Raw genomic sequence first — 24,813 nt, 5'->3', positions numbered from 1 at the left:
CTCCTACACCACCTCCTACACCACCTTCACCTCCTCCTCCTCCACCTCCTCCTCCACCTCCTCCTCCACCACCTTCTACACCTCCTCCTCCACCTCCTCCACCACCTCCTACACCACCTTCACCTCCTCCTCCTCCACCTCCTCCTCATCCTCCACCTCCTCCTACACCACCTCCCACACCACCTCTTACACCTCCTCCTCCACCTCCTCCTCCACAACCTCCTACACCACCTTCACCTCCTCCTCCACTTCCTCCAGTTACACCTCCTCCTCCACCACCTCCTACACCACCTTCACCTCCTCCTCCACCTCCTCCAGTTACACCTCCTCCACCTCCTCCAGTTACACCTCCTCCAGTTACACTGCTACACCTCCTCCTCCTCCTCCTCCACCTCCTCCAGTTACACCTCCTCCTCCACCTCCTCCTACACCACCTCCTACACCACCTTCACCTCCTCCTCTACCTCCTCCTCCTCCACCACCTTCTACACCACCTCCTACACCTCCTCCTCCACCTCCTCCTCCACCACCTCCTACACCACCTTCACCTCCACCTCCTCCAGTTACACCTCCTCCACCTCCTCCAGTTACACCTCCTCCACCTCCTCCAGTTACACCTCCTCCACCTCCTCCTCGTGCTGCTCCATCATCCCCACGGTGCCATCGTCGCCATCGTCGTCGTCGTCGTGGCGACCCCCGGCCAGCACGCCAATCTCGAAGCCACTGGAGGGAGCAGAGAAAGTAGGCAAGGGTGACACGCCGTAGCTAGCTAGCATGAGAGTGGAGGTGGTGATGAAGGTGGTGATACGTACCTACCTCGGGTCACCTACAGAAACAACAAAAAACCACTGCGGATGGCCACGTGGAATGTTCGAACGCTCACTGCGGAGGAGAGGCTGCCACTCCTCTGTTAGGAGCTGGACCGGCACCGCCTGGATCTCTGTGGCATTCAGGAGGTCCGGTGGACCGGTTCTGGCTCCTGCTATCATGAGGGGTGGACAGTCCTCTACTCGGGGCAGGAGACTGCCAAAGAACAGGGTGTGGCTTTTCTTCTGAACGCAAGAATGAAGGGGGCGTGGGAGCGTGGCGGTGAGGTGTGGGAAGCTGTAAGCCTCAGGCTACTTTGGGCTCGCCTTCCCATCAACCAGAGGCGAGGAGTGGTGGTCGTAGTTACTTATGCCCCCACCGAAGATGAACATCTGGAGGGATGCAGGCAAGGCCAATGAGTCAGATGCCTTCTATGACCTCCTGTCACAGGTGCTAGCTAAAGTGGCCCCTCGGGATAGAGTCATCTTGCTGGGTGACTTCAATGCCCGAGTTGGTCATGATGCTGGCACCTGGTCTGGAGTGATTGGAAGGCATGGACCAGATCAGCTCAATAACAACGGTAGGAGGTTGCTTGATTTTTGTGCAGCCAATGGGCTTGAAATTACCAACACGCTGTTCCGGCATCGGCGCATCCACACAACATAATGGATGCATGCCGGGTCCAAGCAAGAACATCTGCTGGACTACATAGTGACGGACCAGCGGATGCGAGCCCATGTCCTTGACACCAGGACCCACCGTGGAGCTGATCTGCCCACTGACCATCGACTAGTCATCTGTAAGATGCACCTGCCATTTTTCCACTCCGGTAGTGGGTGTACACCCAGGACCCCATTCCAACCTAAGGTGGCATGGTCTCAGCTAGCTGATGAAAGCTGCAAGTGAAAATGTCATCATCACTTGTGGCTGGGGTTGGCATCGTCCCCCACTCCTCCTGATGTCGAGGGGAAATAGGCGGCATTTAGGACTGTGGCTCATGCAGCTGCAATGGCTGATTTGGGAAAACGGTCCAGACCTCCCCAGAGACCCAGGCTGACAGAGGAGGTGTTCAGGCTGGCTGAGAAAAAGCGACAGGCCCAATCTCATTGGCTACAACATCCCATGTCGTAGATTGAGGAGGCTTACCACAGCCTTCGCTTGGAGGTACGGAGAGCCGTGAGGCGCTGCAATGATGGGAGGTGGTTGTGGGTTGCTGAGGAGATGGAGTCTGCCTCAATGGCCCGCGATCACAAATCGCTCTTTAACTCCATCAAAAAAGTTACCTGCAGCGCCATACCTATTACCATCATTAGGGGAAAGAACGGTGATCCAATCTCCGACCCCCAGGAACAGGTTTGCAGATTTGCTGAGCATTTCTGTGAGGCCCTGGGGGAGGGGGAATCTCTCAGCCTGGAAAATGTGGGACAAAGTGGGGATAACCCTGCTGAGGCTGTGATGCCTAAAATATTGTAAGAAGTCACCCTCTGTGAGTGCGCTGGCTGAGGTGCCATCTGTTGAGGAAGTACTGAAGGCGATCCAGAGCCTGAGACCAGGAAAGGCAGCGGGCAGAGATGATCTCCCAAGCGAAATGCTGAGGGAGGGTGGCCTTTGTGCGCAGACTGCCCTACATGACATCTTAACAACAGTCTGGACCACTGGACGGGTTCCGCAGGATTGGAAGGATGCCCTGGTGGTCCCCCTCTTTAAGAAGGGGGACCGCACAGACTGTAACAACTACAGGGGCATCTCAAGGATTATTCAACATCGCTTCGATAGGCATGCTGAGGAGAGGCTTGCGGAGCCCCAATGCTGTTTGAGGAAAGGGCGGTCCTGCAAAGATGCCATTTTTTGTCCGCCTGCTACAGCAGAGGTGTAGGGAATTCCAACAAGACCTACATCTCTGCTTTATTGGCCTTGTCAAGGCCTATGATACCATCAGTAGGCCTGGGCTCTGGATTGTTCTTCGTGCTTTCAGAGTCCCTGACCCTCTGCTCACGATTATTAAGGACCTTCATGATGGTGAGCGGGCCCGGGCAAAACTACGTGGCCAGGAGTCGGAGCCATTCCCTGTACACTTTTGGGTATGACAGGGATGTCCTCTGGCTCGGAGGTACACTACACTATAAACTACACTATACACTCCACTATACACTACACTAAAAACTACACTATACACTACTCAACCACTATACACTACACACTATAAACTACACTGTACACTACACTATAAACTACACTATACACTACACTATACTCTACACTTTACACTAGAGACTACACACTACAAAACAGTACACTATACACTACACTATAAACTAAACTATACACTACACTGTAAACTACACTACACACTACACTATACTATAAACTACTATATACTACACTGTACATTGCACTATACACTACTATACCACACAATTTCCACTACACTATGCACTACTATATACTACACTATACTATACACTACACTATACTATACACTAAACCAGGGGTCGGGAACCTATGGCTCGCGAGCCAGATGTGGCTCTTTTGATGATTGCATATGGCTCGCAGATAAAACAAAATATTCTCACTTGTTTTAATCCATCCATCGATTTTTCACTGCGCATGTCCTGTTCAGGGCTGCAGGAGCAATTGTCCATTATTTTAATTGGATGATACTGGCCTACGTTTGCCGTTGCTGGGTAAAACAGGTAAACGCCCCCTTTTGAATCAGTCTGAGACTACGTCTGCTCGGTCATTAGCTCAAAGCTAACCCTTCGACGAAGAAGATGGCGAAAAGAAAAAAAGACGACGAGTATCGTACATTTCAGGACGAATGGACCGAAGAATTCGCCTTTGTGGAGAGAGCGGGTTCTGCGGTGTGTCTAATTTGCAATGACAAAATTGCATCGTTGAAACGGTCGAATGTAAAGCGGCACTTCGACACGCGCCACGCTACCTTTGCATCAAAATACCCTGCGGGAGACAGCAGAAAGAAAGCGTGCCAAGAGCTTCTGAGCAGGGTGCAAGCTAGCCAGCAGCAACTCCGCGTATGGACCCGGCAAGGTGACTATAATTCGGCTAGCTTTGCTGGTTCTTTAGCAATAGTGAGGAACGGAAAACCATTCACAGATGGCGAGTATGCTAAAACGTTCATGCTGGATGTAGCCAATGAACTTTTTGATGATCTTCCGAACAAAGACAAGATAATCAAACGGATACAAGACATGCCTCTGTCGGCAAGAACTGTTCATGATCGTACCATCGTGATGGCAAACAAAGTGGAGGAAACGCAAGTGAAGGACATAAATGCAGCGCCGTTCTTTTCTCTGGCTTTGGATGAGTCAACAGACGTGAGCCATTTGTCGCAGTTCAGCGTGATTGCAAGATATGCTGTTGGTGACACACTGCGCGAAGAAAGTCTTGCTGTTCTGCCATTAAAAGGGTCCACAAGAGGTGAGGATTTATTCAAGTCTTTCATGGAGTTTGCTCAAGAAAAAAGTCTACCTATGGATAAACTTCTCTCAGTGTGTACTGATGGTGCTCCGTGTATGGTGGGGAAAAACAAAGGATTTGTGGCGCTTCTCCGTGAACATGAAAATAGACCCATCCTAAGTTTCCATTGCATTATACACCAGGAGGCACTTTGTGCTCAGATGTGTGACAGGCAGTTTGGCGAAGTGATGTCGCTGGTCATTCGTGTGATCAACTTTATTGTTGCCCGAGCCTTAAATGATCGCCAGTTTAAAACACTGCTGGATGAAGTTGTAAATAACTATCCTGGTCTGCTTTTGCACAGCAATGTGCGTTGGTTGTCAAGAGGGAAGGTGCTTAGCCGTTTTGCGGCTTGCCTGAACGAAATCCGGACTTTCCTTGAAATGAAAGGCGTCGGGCATCCTGAGCTAGCCGACACCGAGTGGCTCCTCAAGTTTTACTATCTCGTAGATCTGACTGAACATCTGAACCAGCTCAACGTGAAAATGCAAGGCATTGGAAATACAGTGTTATCCCTTCAACAAGCTGTATTTGCTTTTGAAAACAAGCTGGAGCTTTTCATCACGGATCTTGAAACAGGTCGTTTACTACATTTTGAAAAACTGAGCCAATTTAAAGATGCATGCACAGCAAGTGAGCCCATTCAAAACCTTGATCTCCACCAGCTAGCTGGCTGCACATCCAGTCTCCTACAGTCCTTCAAAGCACGCTTTGGAGAATTTCGTGAGCACACTCGTCTTTTTAAGTTCATCACCCATCCAAACGAGTGTTCACTGAACACAGCCGACCTGAATTACATCCCTGGTGTCTCCGTCAGAGATTTTGAAGCAGAAGTGGCTGACCTGAAGGCCTCAGACATGTGGGTGAATAAGTTCAAGTCACTGAATGAAGATTTGGAAAGAATCACACGACAGAAAGCGGAGTTGGCGAGCAAGCACATGTGGACAGAAATGAAAAAACTCCAACCCGAAGACCAGCTGATTCTCAAAACTTGGAACGCGCTTCCTGTCACATACCACACACTGCAGCGTGTGAGTATTGCTGTATTGACCATGTTTGGATCTACGTATGCATGTGAGCAGTCATTCTCACATCTTAAAAACATCAAGTCCAACCTACGATCACGTTTAACGGATGAAAGCCTCAACGCTTGCATGAAGCTTAACCTCACCAAGTACCAACCCGACTACAAAGACATCAGCAAATCCATGCAGCACCAGAAGTCGCATTAATGGTGAGTGTTATAACAACATTATTTAAAAGAATAAATTCAGAGGCTTATTATACTGACATTTAGTTGAATTCACTTTTAAAATATATTATATGGCTCTCACTGAAATAAATTTACAAATTTTTTGCTTTCATGGCTCTCTTAGTCAAAAAGGTTCCCGACCCCTGCACTAAACTATACACTACATTATACACTACACTACTATACACTACACTACTATACACTAAACTATAATTGTAAATGTTGTAGTTGTTTTACTCTCCAACACACAACCGGATAGTGTTGAACTAGTATACTACACTATACACTACTATACACTACACTATACTCTACATTATACACTACACTATATACTACACTATACACTGCTATACTCTGCACTATACACTACTATACACTACACTATACACGACACCATACACTACTCTATACACTACTATACACTACACTATACACGACACCATACACTACTCTATACACTACACTATAAACTACACTATACACTACTATACACTACACCATACACTACTATACACTACACTATACACGCCACCAAACACTACTCTATACACTACACTATAAACTAGTAACTAATTGGCACGTTTTGTTTACGTGACACTAAACCTGACAAATTGGCTGTCAGGCGGTGGCGGGTTTGACCACACAGCGTTTATATATTTACGCCACTTAACACAAAAACAAACTCTACTGTGGACAGAATGGGAATGTTGTGTTCGTGCCGTAGCAGCAGGACCTCCCGCGTAGCAGGCGAGGCAGTCAACAACTCCGTAACCACCGTGATGATGATGATGGGAGACACCGCAAACTCTAAAATATACAGCAGCAGCAGCAGACGTGATCAGGGTCTGGGGATCTAACCCTCGACCTCCCGCGTACCAGGCGAGGCAGTCAACAACTCCGCAGCCACCGTGATGATGATGATGAGAGACACCGCAAACTCTAAAATATACAGCAGCAGCAGCAGACGTGGTCAGGGTCTGGGGATCTAACCCCTGACCTCCCGCGTACCGGGCGAGGCCGTCAATAACTCCGCGTGCCCACACGGGGGCGCTCGCGAGCAGGGAGGCCGCCAGGGACAGCGCCGTCAGCGTCGCCGTCCAGCGCACGGAGCAGCAGGAGGAGGAGGGGCCCACGGCGCTGGCGGGGGCGGAGAGCGTCGCCGCGTCGCCCGCAGTCACCGCGCACGAGCGTGGGGAGGTGCAGGAGGTTGGCAGGGTGGTGGTGGCGGTGGTGGTGGTGGGGGGGGTGGTGGTGGTGGGGGCGGTGGTGGTGGTGGGGGCGGTGGTGGGGGTGGTGGTGGTGGGGGCGGTGGTGGTGGTGGTGGGGGCGGTGGTGGGGGTGGTGGTGGTGATGGTGGTGGCGGTAGTGGCTGCGAGAGCAGGAAGACAAGGGAAATTAGTGGCGAATGGCGGTTGTTGTCTGTGTGTCTTTTAAAATGTGTGTCTGTGTGTGTCTGTGTCTGTGTGTGTCTCTGTGGAGGAGGCTCGTGAAGGACGCTGCTACTGGGCAGTTGGAGGCAGTCGCCCTCCATCCAACAACAACGGAGGGCGGAGGAGCGACGCTCACAACAACGAGCGGAGCGCCGGGTGGCTAAAGCACAGCAGGTTGGCACAGTAGGGGGCACAGGTGGTGCATCAGCCAGTCATCTCAGTCAGTCGACCCGTGGCACCTGGGTCTGCCCCGTGACCTCCTGCCAGCGGGCGTTCGACACTTCACGTGGCCTCAGGGTGCACATGGCCTGGCACAAGCGTCGTGGTGACGTCACCGCCACTTAGTGGCGAATGGCGGTTGTTGTGTCTGTGTGTGTGTGTATCTGTGTGTGTGCCTGTATCTGTGTGTGTCTGTGTGTGTGCCTCTCTCTATGTGTCTGTGTGTGTTTCTGTCTGTGTGTCTGTCTGTGTCTGTGTGTCTGTGTGTGTGTCTGTGTGTGTGTCTATGTGTGTGTGTCTGTGTGTGTGTCTGTGTGTGTGTCTGTCTGTGTATGTGTGTCTGTGTGTGTGTCTGTGTGTGTGTCTGTGTGTGTGTCTGTGTGTGTCTGTGTGTCTGTGTGTCTCTGTGTGTGTCTGAGGTAGAGAGAGGTGAGGTGAGCGTTGCTCACCACCGACGGTGAGCAGGGCGTAAGCCATGGGGGTCCCCAGGCTGAAGAGGGAGCAGCTGTAGACCCCCTGGTCCAGCGTGGAGACGCGGGAGATGGTGAGGTCCAGCCTGGTGGAGCTCCAGTGCAGCAGAGAGACACGCGGGTTCGTGTGGGCTGAAACACGGGGAGACAGGGAGACACAGGGAGAGAGACATGGGGATAGAGACACACAGAGAGATAGACAGAGAGAGAGACAGAGAGAGAGACAAACACAGAGAGACACAGAGACAGAGAGAGAGATAGACACAGAGAGAGACAGAGAGAGAGACAAACACAGAGAGATACAGAGACAGAGATAGATGGGGATAGAGAGACGCAGAGAGATAGACAGAGAGAGCCAGAGAGAGAGACATTGGGATAGAGAGAGACACACACACACACAGAGACAGAGACATTGGGATAGAGTAAGAGGCACAGAGAGAGAGAGACAAACACAGAGAGACAAGGAGACAGAGAGAGACAGAGAGAGACATGGGGATAGAGAGACGCAGAGAGATAGACAGAGAGAGACAGAGAGAGAGAGACATTGGGATAGAGGGAGAGACACAGAGAGAGACAGAGAGAGAGAGACATTGGGATAGAGGGAGAGACACAGGGAGAGACAGAGAGAGAGACACACAGCGAGCGAGAGACACAGAGAGAGACAGAGAGAGAGACACAGAGAGAGAGACACACAGCGAGAGAGAGACACAGAGAGAGACAGAGAGATAGAGACACAGAGAGAGAGACAGAGAGAGAGAGAGACACACACACACACAGCGAGAGAGAGACACAGAGAGAGAGAGCGGCAGAGACAGAGAGAGACAGAGAGAGAGACAGAGAGAGAGAGACAGAGAGAGAGACAGAGAGAGACACAGAGAGAGAGAGGGGCAGATACAGAGAGAGACAGAGAGAGAGACAGAGGGACAGAGAGAGAGAGAGACAGAGAGAGAGACAGAGGGACAGAGAGAGAGACAGAGAGAGAGAGACACAGAGAGAGTGCTTGCCGCTCACCCTTGACGGTCTGGAAGTAGAGTGTCTGCCCGTGAGGGTTGCTCCACTGAATTGGGTCTGAGTCTGGATTTTGCGACACGCCGCAGCGTAGCGTGGCCGTGTCTCCCTCGGACACCGCGTCTCCCGTGGCCCACACTGAGATCGGAGGACCTGCTTGGGAGACACATGGGGAGAGAGACACCCACCCACTCACTCACCCACCCACTCACCCACCCACTCACCCACTCACTCACTCACTCACCCACTCACTCACTCACTCACCCACCCACTCACTCACTCACCCACCCACTCACCTACTCACACACCTCATTCACTCACCCACCCACTCACTCAACCACTCGCCCACCCACTCACCCACCAACTCACCCAATCGCACACTCACTCACCCACTCACTCACCCACCCACTCACTCACCCACTCAGTCAACCAGTCACTCACCCAACCACTCACCCACTCACTCACCCACCGACTCAGTCAACCACTCACTCACTCACCCACCCACCCACTCACCCACCCACTCAGTCAACCACTCACTCACCCACCCACTCACCCACCCATTCACCTACTCACTCACCCACACACCTACTTATTCACTCACCCACCCACTCACTCAACCACTCGCCCACCCACTCACCCACTCACCCACCCACTCACTCATCCACTCACTCACCCACCCACTCATCCACTCACTCATCCACTCACTCACCCACCCACTCATCCACTCACTCAACCACCAACTCACCCACTCACTCACCCACTCACCTATTCACACACCCACTCACCCCCACACCTACTCATTCACTCACCCACCCACTCACTCAACCACTCGCCCACCCACTCACCCACTCACTCACTCAACCACTCACCCACTCACTCGCCCACCCACTTATTCAACCACTAACCCACCCAATCACACACCCACTCACTCACCCACTCACTCACCCACCCACTCACCCACCTACTCACTCAACCACTCACTCACCCACCCACTCACCCACTCACTCACCCACTCACCTACTCACCCACACACCTCATTCACTCACCCACCCACTCACTCAACCACTCGCCCACCCACTCACCCACTCACCCACCCACTCACTCATCCACTCACTCACCCACCCACTCATCCACTCACTCATCCACTCACTCACCCACCCACTCATCCACTCACTCAACCACCAACTCACCCACTCACTCACCCACTCACCTATTCACACACCCACTCACCCCCACACCTACTCATTCACTCACCCACCCACTCACTCAACCACTCGCCCACCCACTCACCCACTCACTCACTCAACCACTCACCCACTCACTCGCCCACCCACTTATTCAACCACTAACCCACCCAATCACACACCCACTCACTCACCCACTCACTCACCCACCCACTCACCCACCTACTCACTCAACCACTCACTCACCCACCCACTCACCCACTCACTCACCCACTCACCTACTCACCCACACACCTCATTCACTCACCCACCCACTCACTCAACCACTCACCTATCCACTCACTCACTCAACCACTCACTCACCCAGCCACTCAACCACTCGCTCACCCACTCACACACCCACCCACTCACCCACCCACGCACCCACTCACCCATAGCGCTGTGTGGTGGAGGGAAGGAGACACAGGACATTGGAGACCACTCCCCTGCCTTCCACCGGGGGTAGTCAGCTACGATTCTCACACGGATGTAGTACTTAGCAGCGCCTCTAAGCGGAGGTACCGTGTGGCGGTAGCGACATCCCACAAAGCGCTCCTAGCAGAAGCATCATCATAATCAGTACCATCATCATCATCATCAGTAGCATCATCAGTAGCAGCAGCATCATCATTTTCATCAGTAGTAGTAGCATTATCATGCTACTACTACTCAACCACTCACCCACCCAATCACCCACCCAATCACCCACCCACTCACCCACCCACTCACTCATCCACCCACCCACCCACTCACCCACCCACCCACTCACCCACCCACTCACTCACTCACCCACTCACCCACTCACTCACCCACTCACTCACCCACCCACCGACTCAACCACTCACTCACTCACCCATTCACCCACCCACCCACCCACCGACTCAACCACTCACTCACTCACTCACCCATTCACCCACCCACCCACTCACCCACCCACTCACTCACTCACCCACTCACCCATTCACCCACTCACTCACTCACTCACCCACTCACCCACTCACCCATTCACCCACCCACCCACTCACTCACCCACCCACCCACCCACTCACCCACCCACTCTCACCGTGCTGGTTGTGCCCCCCCTCGTCGAGACCTCCGCCTGCAGGTGGTACAGCACGTCACGCCGCTCCATCCTCCTCCTCCACCCACTCCTCATGGAGACCCCCACGAAGAGCTCCCACCACTCCGCCTCTCCCTCGTCGCGGTCGTCGTGGTGACCGTCAATGTCACGGTAATCGTCATCGTCGCGGTCATCGTCATCGTCGTGGTCATCATCGTCGCGGTCATCGTCATCGTGGTCACCGTCATCGTCGCGGTCATCGTCATCGTCGTGGTCATCGTCACCGCCGCGGTCACCGTCATCGTCGTGGTCATCGTCACCGCCGCGGCCTTCACTGTCACCGTCATCGTCATCCTCAACACGGCACTCCTCCTCGCCGCCAGCCTCGTCCACCGTCACTTTCTTGTGGAGCATCAAGGTGACCGTCGGAGCACTGAGCACAGCTGAGACAAAGACAAAGATCCCCCGTGTAGCCTTCGCAGACTGTAGGGGCAAGTGCTGTCAGCGAGCAGCACCTATGAAGGCCGGAACGGCACACGAGGGGGTGGGTGGCCAGCACCACGCCCGACCGCCTTTGTCGACCCAGTGGCGATGTTGACACACCGCACCGGGTACTCATTTCAGGCTGAGTCGACCTAGGGGAGCCCCAGGACCGGTTCAGACAATGGTCACCGGTGTTGGCCGTGAGCGGGAATCGAACCTGGGTCGCCAGGTTCACAGCGCAGCGTAGTGCTAACCGCTACACTACCGCTCCCCACACACACAGACACACACGCACAGACACACACGCACAGACACACAGACACACACACAGACAGACACACACACACAGACACACACACAGAGAGACACACACAGACACACACAGAGACACAAAGACAGTCACACACACAGTCACACACACAGACACACACGCACAGACACAGACACACACGCACAGACACACAGACACACACAGAGACACAAAGACAGTCACACACACAGACACACACACAGAGACACAAAGACAGTCACACACACAGTCACACACACAGACACACACACACAGACACACACCCACAGACACACCCACACAGACACACACACAGACAGACACACACACATACAGACACACACACAGAGAGACACACACACACAGACACACACACAGAGACACAAAGACAGTCACACACACAGTCACACACACAGACACACACGCACAGACACACAGACACACATGCACAGACACACAGACACACACACACACAGAGACACAATGACAGTCACACACACAGTCACACACACAGACACACACACAGAGACACACACAGCGACACAAAGACAGTCACACACACAGTCACACACACAGACACAACAACAACAACAACCGCCATTCACCACTAAGTGGCGGTGACGTCACCACGACGCTTGTGCCAGGCTATGTGCACCCTGAGGCCACGTGAAGTGTCGAACGCCCGCTGGCAGGAGGTCACGGGGCAGACCCAGGTGCCACGGGTCGACTGACTGAGACGACTGGCTGATGCACCACCTGTGCCCCCTACTGTGCCAACCTGCTGTGCGTTAGCCACCCGGCGCTCCGCTTGTTGTTGTGAGCGTCGCTCCTCCGCCCTCCGTTGTTTGTGGAGGGCGACTACCTCCAACTGCCCAGTAGCGTCCTTCACGAGCCTCCTCCACAGAGGCCGATCTTGACACCGCTGGTACCAGTCATCGGCAAGTCCACTCAGCTCCACGTCCTCCCGTACCACATCACTCCATCTCTTCTCTAGCCCGTGCCACGCCCGTTTAGCCTCCTCAATCCGGCCGAACAAAAGCTGTTTCGGCATGCGGTGGCTGGGCATGCGGGTTACATGACCCAGCCATCACAGCCTTGCCCGCCGGAGGACCTCACCGATGGGACCTTGCCCAAATCTTTCAAGGATTTGTGAGCTCCTCACACAATCCAGTCTGGTTAAACCCAGGATGGATCGTAGGCAGGCCAGCCTAAATGTTTCTAACCGGCGAAGATGTTCCATTAGGGGGGTCCACAGACACACACACAGACACAAAGACAGTCACACACACAGTCACACACAGACACACACACACAGACACACACAGAGACACACGCACAGACACAAAGACAGTCACATGCAGAAACACACACAGAGACACAGAGACACACACATAGACAGACACACACACAGACACACACACACAGGCACACACACAGACACAACAACAACAACCGCCATTCGCCACTAAGTGGCGGTGACGTCACCACGACGCTTGTGCCAGGCTATGTGCACCCTGAGGCCACGTGAAGTGTCGAACACCCGCTGGCAGGAGGTCACGGGGCAGACCCAGGTGCCACGGGTCGACTGACTGAGATGACTGGCTGATGCACCACCTGTGCCCCCTACTGTGCCAACCTGCTGTGCTTTAGCCACCCGGCGCTCCGCTCGTTGTTCTGAGCGTCGCTCCTCCGCCCTCCGCTGTTGTTGGAGGGCGACTACCTCCAACTGCCCAGTAGCATCCTTCACGAGCCTCCTCCACAGAGGCCGATCTTGACACCGCTGGTACCAGTCATCGGCAAGTCCACTCAGCTCCACGTCCTCCTGTACCACATCACTCCATCTCTTCTCTAGCCCGTGCCGCGCCCGCCCAGCCCCCTCAATCCGGCCGAACAAAAGCTGTTTCGGCATGCGGTGGCTAGGCATGCGGGCTACATGACCCAGCCATCGCAGCCTTCCCCGCCGGGGGAGCTCAGCGATGGGACCTTGCCCAGATCTTTCAAGGCTTTTTGAGCTCCTCACACAATCCAGTCTGGTTAAACCCAGGATGGATCGTAGGCAGGCCAGCCTAAATGTTTCCAACCGGCGAAGATGTTCCATTAGGGGGGTCCACGTTTCGCAAGCGTAGAGAAGGGAGGGAATGACCGTGGCCGAGAAAACCTGAAGCTTAGTGCGGAGCGAAGACCAGGTAGCTTCCGCACAGCGTTACGCAACTGATGAAAAGATATTGCCGCTCGACTGATTCGGAGTGAGACCTCTGCTGTTAAACTGGAGCCAGTCATAAGCACACTGCCCAGGTATGGGAAACTCTCCACTCTCTCCACAACTGCCCCATCACCGATTGGGAGTTGTGGGGGTGGAGTGTCCGATGGTACAAAATACCCAGGCAGGTGCTTAGTTTTGGTGGGGCTGATGGTAAGGCCCCACCTCTTAGTGGCACGCTCCAGTCTCAGCAGCAGCATCTCCAACTCCTCCTCCGAATGTGCAGCTATTACCAAATCATCAGCATACATAACGGGGTTGAGCAATAGGGAGCCATCCCTTGACCGCACTCGGGCGTCGATCAGCCTCCCATTATATCTGTACCATATGGAGATTCCCCCGGTACAGCTATTGAAGGCTTCACGAACTACGTGGTCAAAATAGATGTTAAATAATGTGGGAGCCAGAGGACATCCCTGTCGCACCCCAAGGTTAACAGGGAATGGCTCTGACTCCCGGCCACGTAGTTTTACCCGGGCCCGCTCACCATCATGAAGGTCCTTAATGATCGTGAGCAGAGGGTCAGGTACTCCAAAAGCACGAAGAACAACCCAGAGCCCAGGCCTACTGATGGTATAATAGGCCTTGACCAGGTCAATAAAGCAGAGATGTAGGTCTTGTTGGAATTCCCTACACCTCTGCTGTAGCTGACGGACAGAAAATATGGCATCTGTGCAGGACCGCCCCCTCCTGAAACCGCATTGGGGCTCCGCAAGCCTCTCCTCAGCGTGCCCGGCAAGGCGACGTTGAACAATCCCCGCCAGGACCTTTTCCGGCACACTGAGGAGTGAGATGCCCCTGCAGCTGCCACAGTCCGCACGGCCCCTCTTCTTAAAAAGGGGGACCACCAGGGCATCCTTCCAATCCTGCGGAACCCGTCCAGTGGTCCAGACTGTTGTTATGATGTCATATAGGGCAGTCTGTGCACAAACGCCGCCCTCCCTCAGCATTTCGCTTGGGAGATCATCTCTGCCCGCTGCCTTTCCTGGTCTCAGACTCCGGATCGCCTTCAGTACTTCCTCAACAGATGGCACCTCAGCCAGCCACTCACAGGGGATGACTTCTTCCAATATTTGAGGCACTGCAGCCTCAGCAGGGTCATCCTCACTTTGTGCCACGATGTTTTCCTGGCTGAGGGATTTTCCCTCCCCCAGGACCTCACAGAAATGCTCAGCAAATCTGTAAACCTGTTCCTGGGGGTCGGAGATGGGGTCACCGTTTTTTCCCCTAATGATGGTAATAGGTGTGGCGCTGCAGATTACTTTTTTGATGGAGTTAAATAGAGATTTGTGATCACGGGCCACTGAGGCAGACTCCATCTCCTCAGCAACCCGCGACCACCACCCAACCTTGCAGCGCCTCACGGCTCTCCGAACCTCCGAGCGAAGGCTGCGGTAAGCCTCCTCACTCTCTGACGTGGGATTCTGTAGCCGATGACAGTGGGCCTATCGCTTTTTCTCAACCATCCTGAACACCTCCTCTGTCAGCCAGGGTCTCTGGGGAGGTCTGGACCGCGTACCCAAAGCAGCCATTGCAGCTGCATGAGTCACAGTCCTAAACCTCGCCCATTTACCCTCGACATCAGGACTAGTCGGGGACAATGGCAATCCTAGCCGCAAGCGATAATGAAATTCTCGCTTGCAACTTTCAACAGATAACTGAGACCAGGCCACTTTAGGTTGGAATGGGGTCCTGGGTGTACACCCACCACCGGAGTGGAAGAATGGCAGGCGCATCTTACAGATGACTAGTCGATGGTCAGAGGGCAGATCAGCTCCACGGTAGGTCCTGGTGTCAAGGACATGGGCTCGCACCCGCTGGTCCGTCACTATGTAGTCTAGCAGATGTTCTTGCTTGGACCCGGCATGCATCCATGATGTTGTGTGGATGCGCCGATGCCGGAACAGCGTGTTGGTAATTACAAGCCCATGGGCTGCACAAAAATCTAGCAGCCTCCTACCGTTGTTATTGAGCTGATATGGCCCATGCCCTCCAATCACTCCAGACTAGGTGCCAGTATCATGACCAACTCGGGCATTGAAGTCACCCAACATGATGACTCTATCCCGAGGGGCCACTTTAGCCAGCACCTGTGACAGGAGGTCATAGAAGGCATCTGACTCATCGGCTTTGCCTGCATCCCTCCACGGATATTCATCTTCGGTGGGGGCATAAGTAACCACGACCACCATTCCTCGCCTCCGGTTGATGGGAAGGCGAGCCCAAAGTAGCCTGGGACTTACAGCTTCCCACACCTCACCGCCACGCTCCCACGCCCCCTTCATTCTTTTGTTCAAAAGAAGAGCCACACCCTGTTGTTTGGCAGTCTGCTGCCCCGAGTAGAGGACTGTCCACCCCTCATGGTGGCAGGAGCCAGAGCCGGTCCACCGGACCTCCTGAATGCCACACAGATCCAGGCGGTACCGGTCCAGCTCCCAACAGAGGAGTGGCAGCCTCTCCTCCGCAGTGAGCGTTCGAACATTCCACGTGGCCACCCGTAGTGGCTTTTCGTTGTTTCTGGAGGAGCCCCGAGGGTAGATATTCAATCTCCTGGCTCCGCCAATTGGGGTTTGGCCAGGAGACGTCATAGATGCCTGGCCCCCCGGGGCCTCCGGCACAAGCTTATTAGTTACATATTTCAGTTTAACTTGTGGTTTAGTGGTAATTAATTGAAGGTGGAGGGGTTACCAGCCCCTCGCACCCGTCCAGAGCCCCCGTTTAGCCCCTGTGGTGGACACATATGCCATGAGGGGAGGAGCCAATCAAAATTGGACCTCCCCCCACAGCACTGTCCACGACAGAGTTGCCCATCCGGCACCGCGAGGAGGTAGGGGGTTGTTTTGCCGGACTCATACACACAGACACACACAGACATACACACAGAGACACACACACACAGACACATACACATAGACACACAGAGAGAGAGACACACACACAGACACACACACACAGACACACACAGACACACACACAGTCACACACAGTCACACACAGACACACATAGACACACATACAGACACACATACAAAGAGACATACACACAAAGACACACACAAACAGACATACACACAGACAAACGCACAGACACACATACACAGAGACACACACACAGTCACACACAGACACACAGACATACACAGAGACACACAGACATACACAGAGACACACATACACAGATACACTCATACACACAGAGACACACAGACATACACAGAGACACACACACACAGACACACACAGAGACACAGAGAGAGAGAGAGACACACACACACAGACATACACAGAGACACACACACACAGAGACACACAAAGAGAGAGAGAGACAGACAAGGCCACTCACTGGTCTTCAAGGGCAAGAGCTCAAGCACAACCCAGGGTGAGGAGAGCGGTGAGGACTGCGGCGATGGTGAAGATGAGATGGTGGATCTCACGCGGAGGTAATAGCGGTGGCCGGGAAGTCGCAGCGCTGAGGAGACATCGCACCGAGTCTCTGCGGTCACAGCGCAGACACTCCACCAGCGGGCTTCTCCGTAGCTGTGCAGACGGAGACACGTGAGGGGTGGGTGGGTGGGTGGGTGAGTGCGTGGGTGAGTGGGTGGATGAGTGGATGAGTGGGTGAGTGGGTGAGTGAATGAGTGGGTGAGTGAGTGGGTGGGTGAGTGAGTGGGTGAATGAGTGGGTGAGTGAGTGGGTGAGTGAGTGAGTGAGTGGGTGAGTGAGTGGGTGGGTGAGTGAGTGAGTGAGTGGGTGAGTGAGTGGGTGGGTGGGTGGGTGAGTGAGTGAGTGAGTAGGTGGGTGAGTGGGTGGGTGGGTGAGTGGGTGGGTGGGTGGGTGAGTGAGTGGGTGGGTGGGTGAGTGAGTGAGTGGGTGAGTGAGTGAGTAAGTGGGCGAATGTGTGAGTGGATGAGTGTGTGAATGGGTGAGTGAGTGGGTGAGTGAGTGGGTGGGTGAGTGAGTGGGTGGGTGGGTGAGTGAGTGAGTGAGTGGGTGAGTGAGTGGGTGGGTGGGTGGGTGGGTGAGTGAATGAGTGAGTGAGTGAGTGAGTGGGTGAGTGAGTGGGTGAGTGAGTCGGTGGGTGAGTGAGTGGGTGAGTGAATGAGTGAGTGGGTGAGTGAGTGGGTGGATGAGTGAGTGAGTGGGTGAGTGAGTGAGTGAGTGGGTGGGTGGGTGGGTGAGTGAGTGGGTGGATGAGTGAGTGAGTGAGTGGGTGGGTGGGTGGGTGAGTGAGTGGGTGAGTGAGTGAGTGGGTGAGTGAGTGGGTGAATGAGTGGGTGGGTGGGTGGGTGAGTGAGTGGGTGGATGAGTGAGTGAGTGAGTGGGTGAGTGAGTGGGTGAGTGAGTGAGTGAGTGGGTGGGTGGGTGGGTGAGTGAGTGGGTGAGTGAGTGAGTGGGTGAGTGAGTGGGTGAATGAGTGGGTGGGTGAGTGAGTGAGTGGGTGGGTGGGTGAGTGAGTGGGTGAGTGAGTGAGTGGATGAGTGAGTGGGTGGGTGAGTGAGTGAGTGTGGGGGTGAGTGAGTGAGCGAGCATCTCACAGTTTATACTCCACTCTGTAGGTAACGTTCAGGAGCTTTGAGCTGCTGGTAGTGTTGTAGAAGTCGATGGTTGAAGGCTGAACCAGTGGGGGAATATTCCCTGTGGTATCCCCTCCATCCTCCCAACACAGGGTTGACAGCAGGTCTCGAGACTGCACGCGAACATTCATTGGGGAAGGTGGAGCTGGGGATATGGGCAAACGGCACTCATTGTGACCTTACCACTGGACCACCACTCTCCCCACACCCTCACACAGTGCCAACAAGCCACTTTGCCCAGCTACAATCTGCGATCCCCAGGTCGCTCCTGACAAAGAGCTACAATATATATAAAAACATCTCAGTGGGCGCCTTAACTGGCTTAAATAAAATAAAAATAGTGAATAGTTTTTTTTAAAACAACACAGAGCCTCGTACCGGTTGCGGGAGGCCAACCGCTAGCGCCCGGCAGCAGCTGCAGCAGCAGCAGCAGCTGGGCTTGAAGCAGTCTCCAGCTGCCCATCGTGAACCTCCGTGGGACGTCGTCAGCGGGAGGAGACGGAGCAGTCGGGCAGAGCGCGGAGTGAAGTCCGCGCCCACTGCCCGAAGCGCGCGACCTCTGAACCGCTGACCTCTGACCTCTCCGGCAAGGACTTTCTCCCAAGGACATTGCTGGAGAGGGCGAGGTCGTTTTCTGTCTCAGGTCATGGTCAGGTGAATCCTGTGGTGGTGGTGGTGATGGTGGTGAGAGAAGAGGGAGGTAGAGAGAGAGACGTTACAGTGCACGTGGCTGTTGCCATCGTGATCAGCATCATCATCATCATCATCCATTACCCCGCTCGCGATGGTCCTGTCTCCGATTAGCACCCCTTGGCTACCAGGCACGGTGCAACATCAGTTCGGCATTCACGAGGAGCGCATGCATCCCGACCGCGGGCTGCCGCCACCAGCGGCGACCCGTGATGAAATAATTCCTCGACAAATCAAGTCGTCAGCCACGGCGGTAGAGAAAGGCCCAAGACCTGAGCGGGGTTATCGCCTGCCTCCGGGCGATGTACAGATGGGCAAGAAGCCGGCCTGCCGCACCGCCTGCTCACGACGATCAGCCGGTGCGTCTCTCCCCAGCGAACGCGCGACACGTGGGGGACGACATCTCGTGCTGCTGCTGCTGCTGCTGCTCACTGCAGGCCCCCTGCTGAGTCGCGGCCAATTCGCAGCCTGCGTTGGTCGTACGGTTGCCCGAGGACACGGAGCGGATGACCGGGACGGATGAACAGGAACAGGAACGAATGGGACTAATGAACGAGATGGATGAACGAGATGAACAGGAACAGGAACGAATGGGACTAATGAACGAGACGAATGAACGGGACGAACAGGAACAGGAACGAATGGGACTAATGAACGAGATGGATGAACGAGACGAACAGGAACAGGAACGAATGGGACTAATGAACAAGACGGATGAACGGGACGAACAGGAACAGGAACGAATGGGACTAATGACCGGGAGGGATGAACGAGACGAACAGGAACAGGAACGAATGGGACTAATGACCGGGAGGGATGAACGAGACGAACAGGAACAGGAACGAATGTGACTAATGACCGGGAGGGATGAACGAGACGAACAGGAACAGGAACGAATGGGACTAATGACCGGGAGGGATGAACGAGACGAACAGGAACAGGAATGAATGGGACTAATGACCGGGAGGGATGAACGAGACGAACAGGAACAGGAACGAATGGGACTAATGAACGAGACAGATGAACGAGACGAACAGGAACAGGAACGAATGGGACTAATGACCGGGAGGGATGAACGAGACGAACAGGAACAGGAACGAATGGGACTAATGAACGAGATGGATGAACGAGACGAACAGGAACAGGAACGAATGGGACTAATGAACGAGATGGATGAATGAGACGAACGAACAGGAACAGGAACGAATGGGACTAATGAACAAGACGGATGAACGGGACGAACAGGAACAGGAACGAATGGGACTAATGACCGGGAGGGATGAACGAGACGAACAGGAACAGGAACGAATGGGACTAATGACCGGGAGGGATGAACGAGACGAACAGGAACAGGAACGAATGTGACTAATGACCGGGAGGGATGAACGAGACGAACAGGAACAGGAACGAATGGGACTAATGACCGGGAGGTATGAACGAGACGAACACGAACAGGAATGAATGGGACTAATGACCGGGAGGGATGAACGAGACGAACAGGAACAGGAACGGGAACGAATGTGACTAATGACCGGGACGGATGAACGAGACGAACAGGAACAGGAGCGAATGGGACTAATGACCGGGAGGGATGAACGAGACGAACAGGAACAGGAACGAATGGGACTAATGAACGAGACGGATGAACGAGACGAACAGGAACAGGAACGAATGGGACTAATGAACAAGACGGATGAACGGGACGAACAGGAACAGGAACGAATGGGACTAATGAACGAGACGGATGAACGAGACGAACAGGAACACGAACGAATGGGACTAATGAACGAGACGGATGAACGGGACGAACAGGAACAGGAACGAATGGGACTAATGACCAAGAGGGATGAACGAGACGAACAGGAACAGGAGCGAATGGGACTAATGACCGGGAGGGATGAACGAGACGAACAGGAACAGGAACAAATGGGACTAATGAACGAGACGGATGAACGAGACGAACAGGAACAGGAACGAATGGGACTAATGAACAAGACGGATGAACGGGACGAACAGGAACAGGAACGAATGGGACTAATGAACGAGACGGATGAACGAGACGAACAGGAACACGAACGAATGGGACTAATGAACGAGACGGATGAACGGGACGAACAGGAACAGGAACGAATGGGACTAATGACCGGGAGGGATGAACGAGACGAACAGGAACAGGAACGAATGGGACTAATGACCGGGAGGGATGAACGAGACGAACAGGAACAGGAACGAATGTGACTAATGACCGGGAGGGATGAACGAGACGAACAGGAACAGGAACGAATGGGACTAATGACCGGGAGGGATGAACGAGACGAACAGGAACAGGAATGAATGGGACTAATGACCGGGAGGGATGAACGAGACGAACAGGAACAGGAACGGGAACGAATGTGACTAATGACCGGGACGGATGAACGAGACGAACAGGAACAGGAGCGAATGGGACTAATGACCGGGAGGGATGAACGAGACGAACAGGAACAGGAACGAATGGGACTAATGAACGAGACGGATGAACGAGACGAACAGGAACAGGAACGAATGGGACTAATGAACAAGACGGATGAACGGGACGAACAGGAACAGGAACGAATGGGACTAATGAACGAGACGAACAGGAACACGAACGAATGGGACTAATGAACGAGACGGATGAACGGGACGAACAGGAACAGGAACGAATGGGACTAATGACCAAGAGGGATGAACGAGACGAACAGGAACAGGAGCGAATGGGACTAATGACCGGGAGGGATGAACGAGACGAACAGGAACAGGAACGAATGGGACTAATGAACAAGACGGATGAACGGGACGAACAGGAACAGGAACGAATGGGACTAATGAACGAGACGGATGAACGAGACGAACAGGAACACGAACGAATGGGACTAATGAACGAGACGGATGAACGGGACGAACAGGAACAGGAACGAATGGGACTAATGAACGAGACGGATGAACGAGACGAACAGGAACGAATGGGACTAATGACCGGGAGGGATGAACGAGACCAACAGGAACAGGAACGAATCGGACTAATGAACGAGACGGATGAACGAGACGAACAGGAACAGGAACGAATGGGACTAATGAACGAGACGGATGAACGGGACGAACAGGAACAGGAACGAATGGGACTAATGAACGAGACGGATGAACGCGACGAACAGGAACAGGAACGAATGGGACTAATGAACGAGACGGATGAACGGGACGAACAGGAACAGGAACGAATGGGACTAATGAACGAGACGGATGAACGCGACGAACAGGAACAGGAACGAATGGGACTAATGAACGAGACGGATGAACGGGACGAACAGGAACAGGAACGAATGTGACTAATGAACGAGACGGATGAACGAGACGAACAGGAACAGGAACGAATGGGACTAATGACCGGGAGGGATGAACGAGACGAACAGGAACAGGAACGAATGGGACTAATGACCGGGAGGGATGAACAGGAACAGGAACGCAGCTTTGGCGACAGGCTCCGCGACATCGCGAACGCGGTGGAGACCGCGAGCGGCGAGGGAGGACGCAGGAGGCGGAACAACGCCGCCATTGACACTCACAAATAAACGCGCGGCGGCGGCGAGATTGGAGATTGTATCGCCGCGGTGCAAACACTACAACCCCGACCGCAACAACATCGTCAATAACAACGTCGTCAACAACAACATCGTCAACAACAACGTCAACAACATCGTCAACAACAACGTCAACAACATCGTCAACGTCGTCAACAACATCGTCGTCAACAACGTCGTCAACAACAACATCGTCAACAACAACGTCGTCAACAACATCGTCAACAACATCATCAACATCGTCAACAACAACATCGTCAACAACAACATCGTCAACAACGTCAACAACATCATCGTCAACAACAACATCATCGTCAACAACATCGTCAACAACAATGTCGTCAACAACAACATCGTCAACAACAACAACGTCATCAACAACAACATCGTCAACAACAACATCAACAACAACGATGTCGTGAGCGGCCACAGAGAGTGGCGGCGGGGCGCTCGGAGCGAGCGGAATCCGAGCAGCGACAGCTGAAGGCGCCCCAAGTAGCTCAAGGAGTTGGGGGGTCGGGGGGGAGCCCGGATTGATGGCAAAGGTAGGAGCTGAATCAGACGTCAAAAATATACAGCAGCAGCAGCAGGCATCGTCAGGGTCTGGCGAGATAGTCAACATCTCATAGCCACCGTGAAGATGATGAGAGACACACACAGACTACAAATAAACAGCAGCAGCAGGCATCGTCAGGGTCTGGATAGAACCCACGACCTCCTGTAGACCATGCGAGGTGGTCAACATCTCATAGCCACCGTGATGATGAGAGAGACACACAGACTACAAATATACAGCAGCAGCAGGCATTGTCAGGGTCTGGATAGAACCCACGACCTCCTGTATACCAGCCGAGGTAGTTAACATCTCATAGCCACCGTGATGATGATGATGAAAGAGAGACACACAGACCACAAATATACAGCAGCAGCAGGCATCGTCAGGGTCTGGATCGAGCCCACGACCTCCTGTATACCAGGCGAGGTAGTCAACATCTCATAGCCACCGTGATGATGATGAGAGAGACAGACTACAAATATACAGTAGCAGGCATCGTCAGGGTCTGGATCGAACCCACGACCTCCTGTATACCAGGCGAGGTAGTCAACATCTCCTAGCCACCATGATGATGAGAGACACAGACTACAAATATACAGCAGCAGCAGGCATCGTCAGGGTCTGCATCGAACCCACGACCTCCTGTAGACCAGGCGAGGTAGTTAACATCTCATAGCCACCGTGATGATGATGAGAGACACAGACTACAAATATACAGCAGCAGCAAGCATCGTCAGGGTCTGGATAAAACTCACGACCTCCTGTATACCAGGCGAGGTAGTCAACATCTCATAGCCACCATGATGATGATGAGAGAGACACAGACTACAAATATACAGTAGCAGCAGCAGGCATCGTCAGGGTCTGGATCGAACCCACGACTTCCTGTATACCAGGCGAGGTAGTTAACATCTCATAGCCACCGTGCTGACAACAACCACAACAACCACAAGACAACTTTAGATTAAGGCCATCAGTCTAACTACAACAAACAGTGACGAGGTGGGAGCAAAAAACGCAGACGTTAGCTGAATGTGTGTCGGGGAGGGGGGTTTGGGAGAAAGTTAATGCGTTTATATTTAAACAAACTTTGTTGTAACAACTCCGCCACCACCGCCACCACCACCGCCGTGAACTTCACCGCAATGCTGAACTACATGCGACCTAAGGGACCGCGGTGATTTGCGGCTCAGCGTCAGTTGCTGGACAACACGCGACCCCAGGAAGTGCCCCCCCCCCTCGAGGCTAAGGGACCGCGGTGATTTGCGGCTCAATGTCAGTTTCTGAGCTCCACGCGACCCCAGGAAGTGCCCCCCCCCCTCGAGGCTTGCCGCGACCTAAGAGACCGCGGTGATTTGCGGCTCAAGGCGACTTGAGCGTGGACAATGAGAACCAAGCCAAAAAACGTAACTTGTA

General features: G+C 53.6%; 1 protein-coding gene across 2 annotated transcripts; it reads right to left on the bottom strand.

Moving 5' to 3' along the window:
• Positions 1–551: 551 nt before the first annotated feature.
• Positions 552–24,584, bottom strand: LOC142918165 (uncharacterized). 2 transcript variants are annotated; one of them, XM_076062278.1, is made up of 10 exons: positions 24,487–24,584; positions 18,931–19,213; positions 18,514–18,697; positions 17,322–17,515; positions 10,950–11,389; positions 10,279–10,441; positions 8,667–8,819; positions 7,635–7,787; positions 6,545–6,905; positions 552–723 (listed from the first exon to the last, which is right to left on the bottom strand). In XM_076062278.1, exons 2-10 carry the CDS (start codon positions 19,160–19,162, stop codon positions 612–614), a joined length of 1,992 nt encoding a protein of 663 aa, XP_075918393.1. In that variant the 5' UTR covers positions 19,163–19,213; positions 24,487–24,584; the 3' UTR covers positions 552–611. The 2 variants fall into 2 exon arrangements, with proteins under 2 accessions (XP_075918393.1, XP_075918394.1); XM_076062279.1 differs by having other exon boundaries at positions 8,667–8,816.
• Between the last annotated feature and the right edge of the window lie 229 nt (positions 24,585–24,813).

Source organism: Petromyzon marinus, unplaced genomic scaffold (assembly GCF_048934315.1).
Source record: "Petromyzon marinus isolate PM22_M1 ecotype Great Lakes invasive population unplaced genomic scaffold, UKy_Petmar_22M1.pri1.0 PM_G_Scaffold_56, whole genome shotgun sequence".
NCBI lineage: Eukaryota > Metazoa > Chordata > Hyperoartia > Petromyzontiformes > Petromyzontidae > Petromyzon > Petromyzon marinus.
The sequence above is the reverse complement of the archived record's forward strand: the minus strand, read 5'-3'. Positions and strand labels throughout refer to the sequence as shown.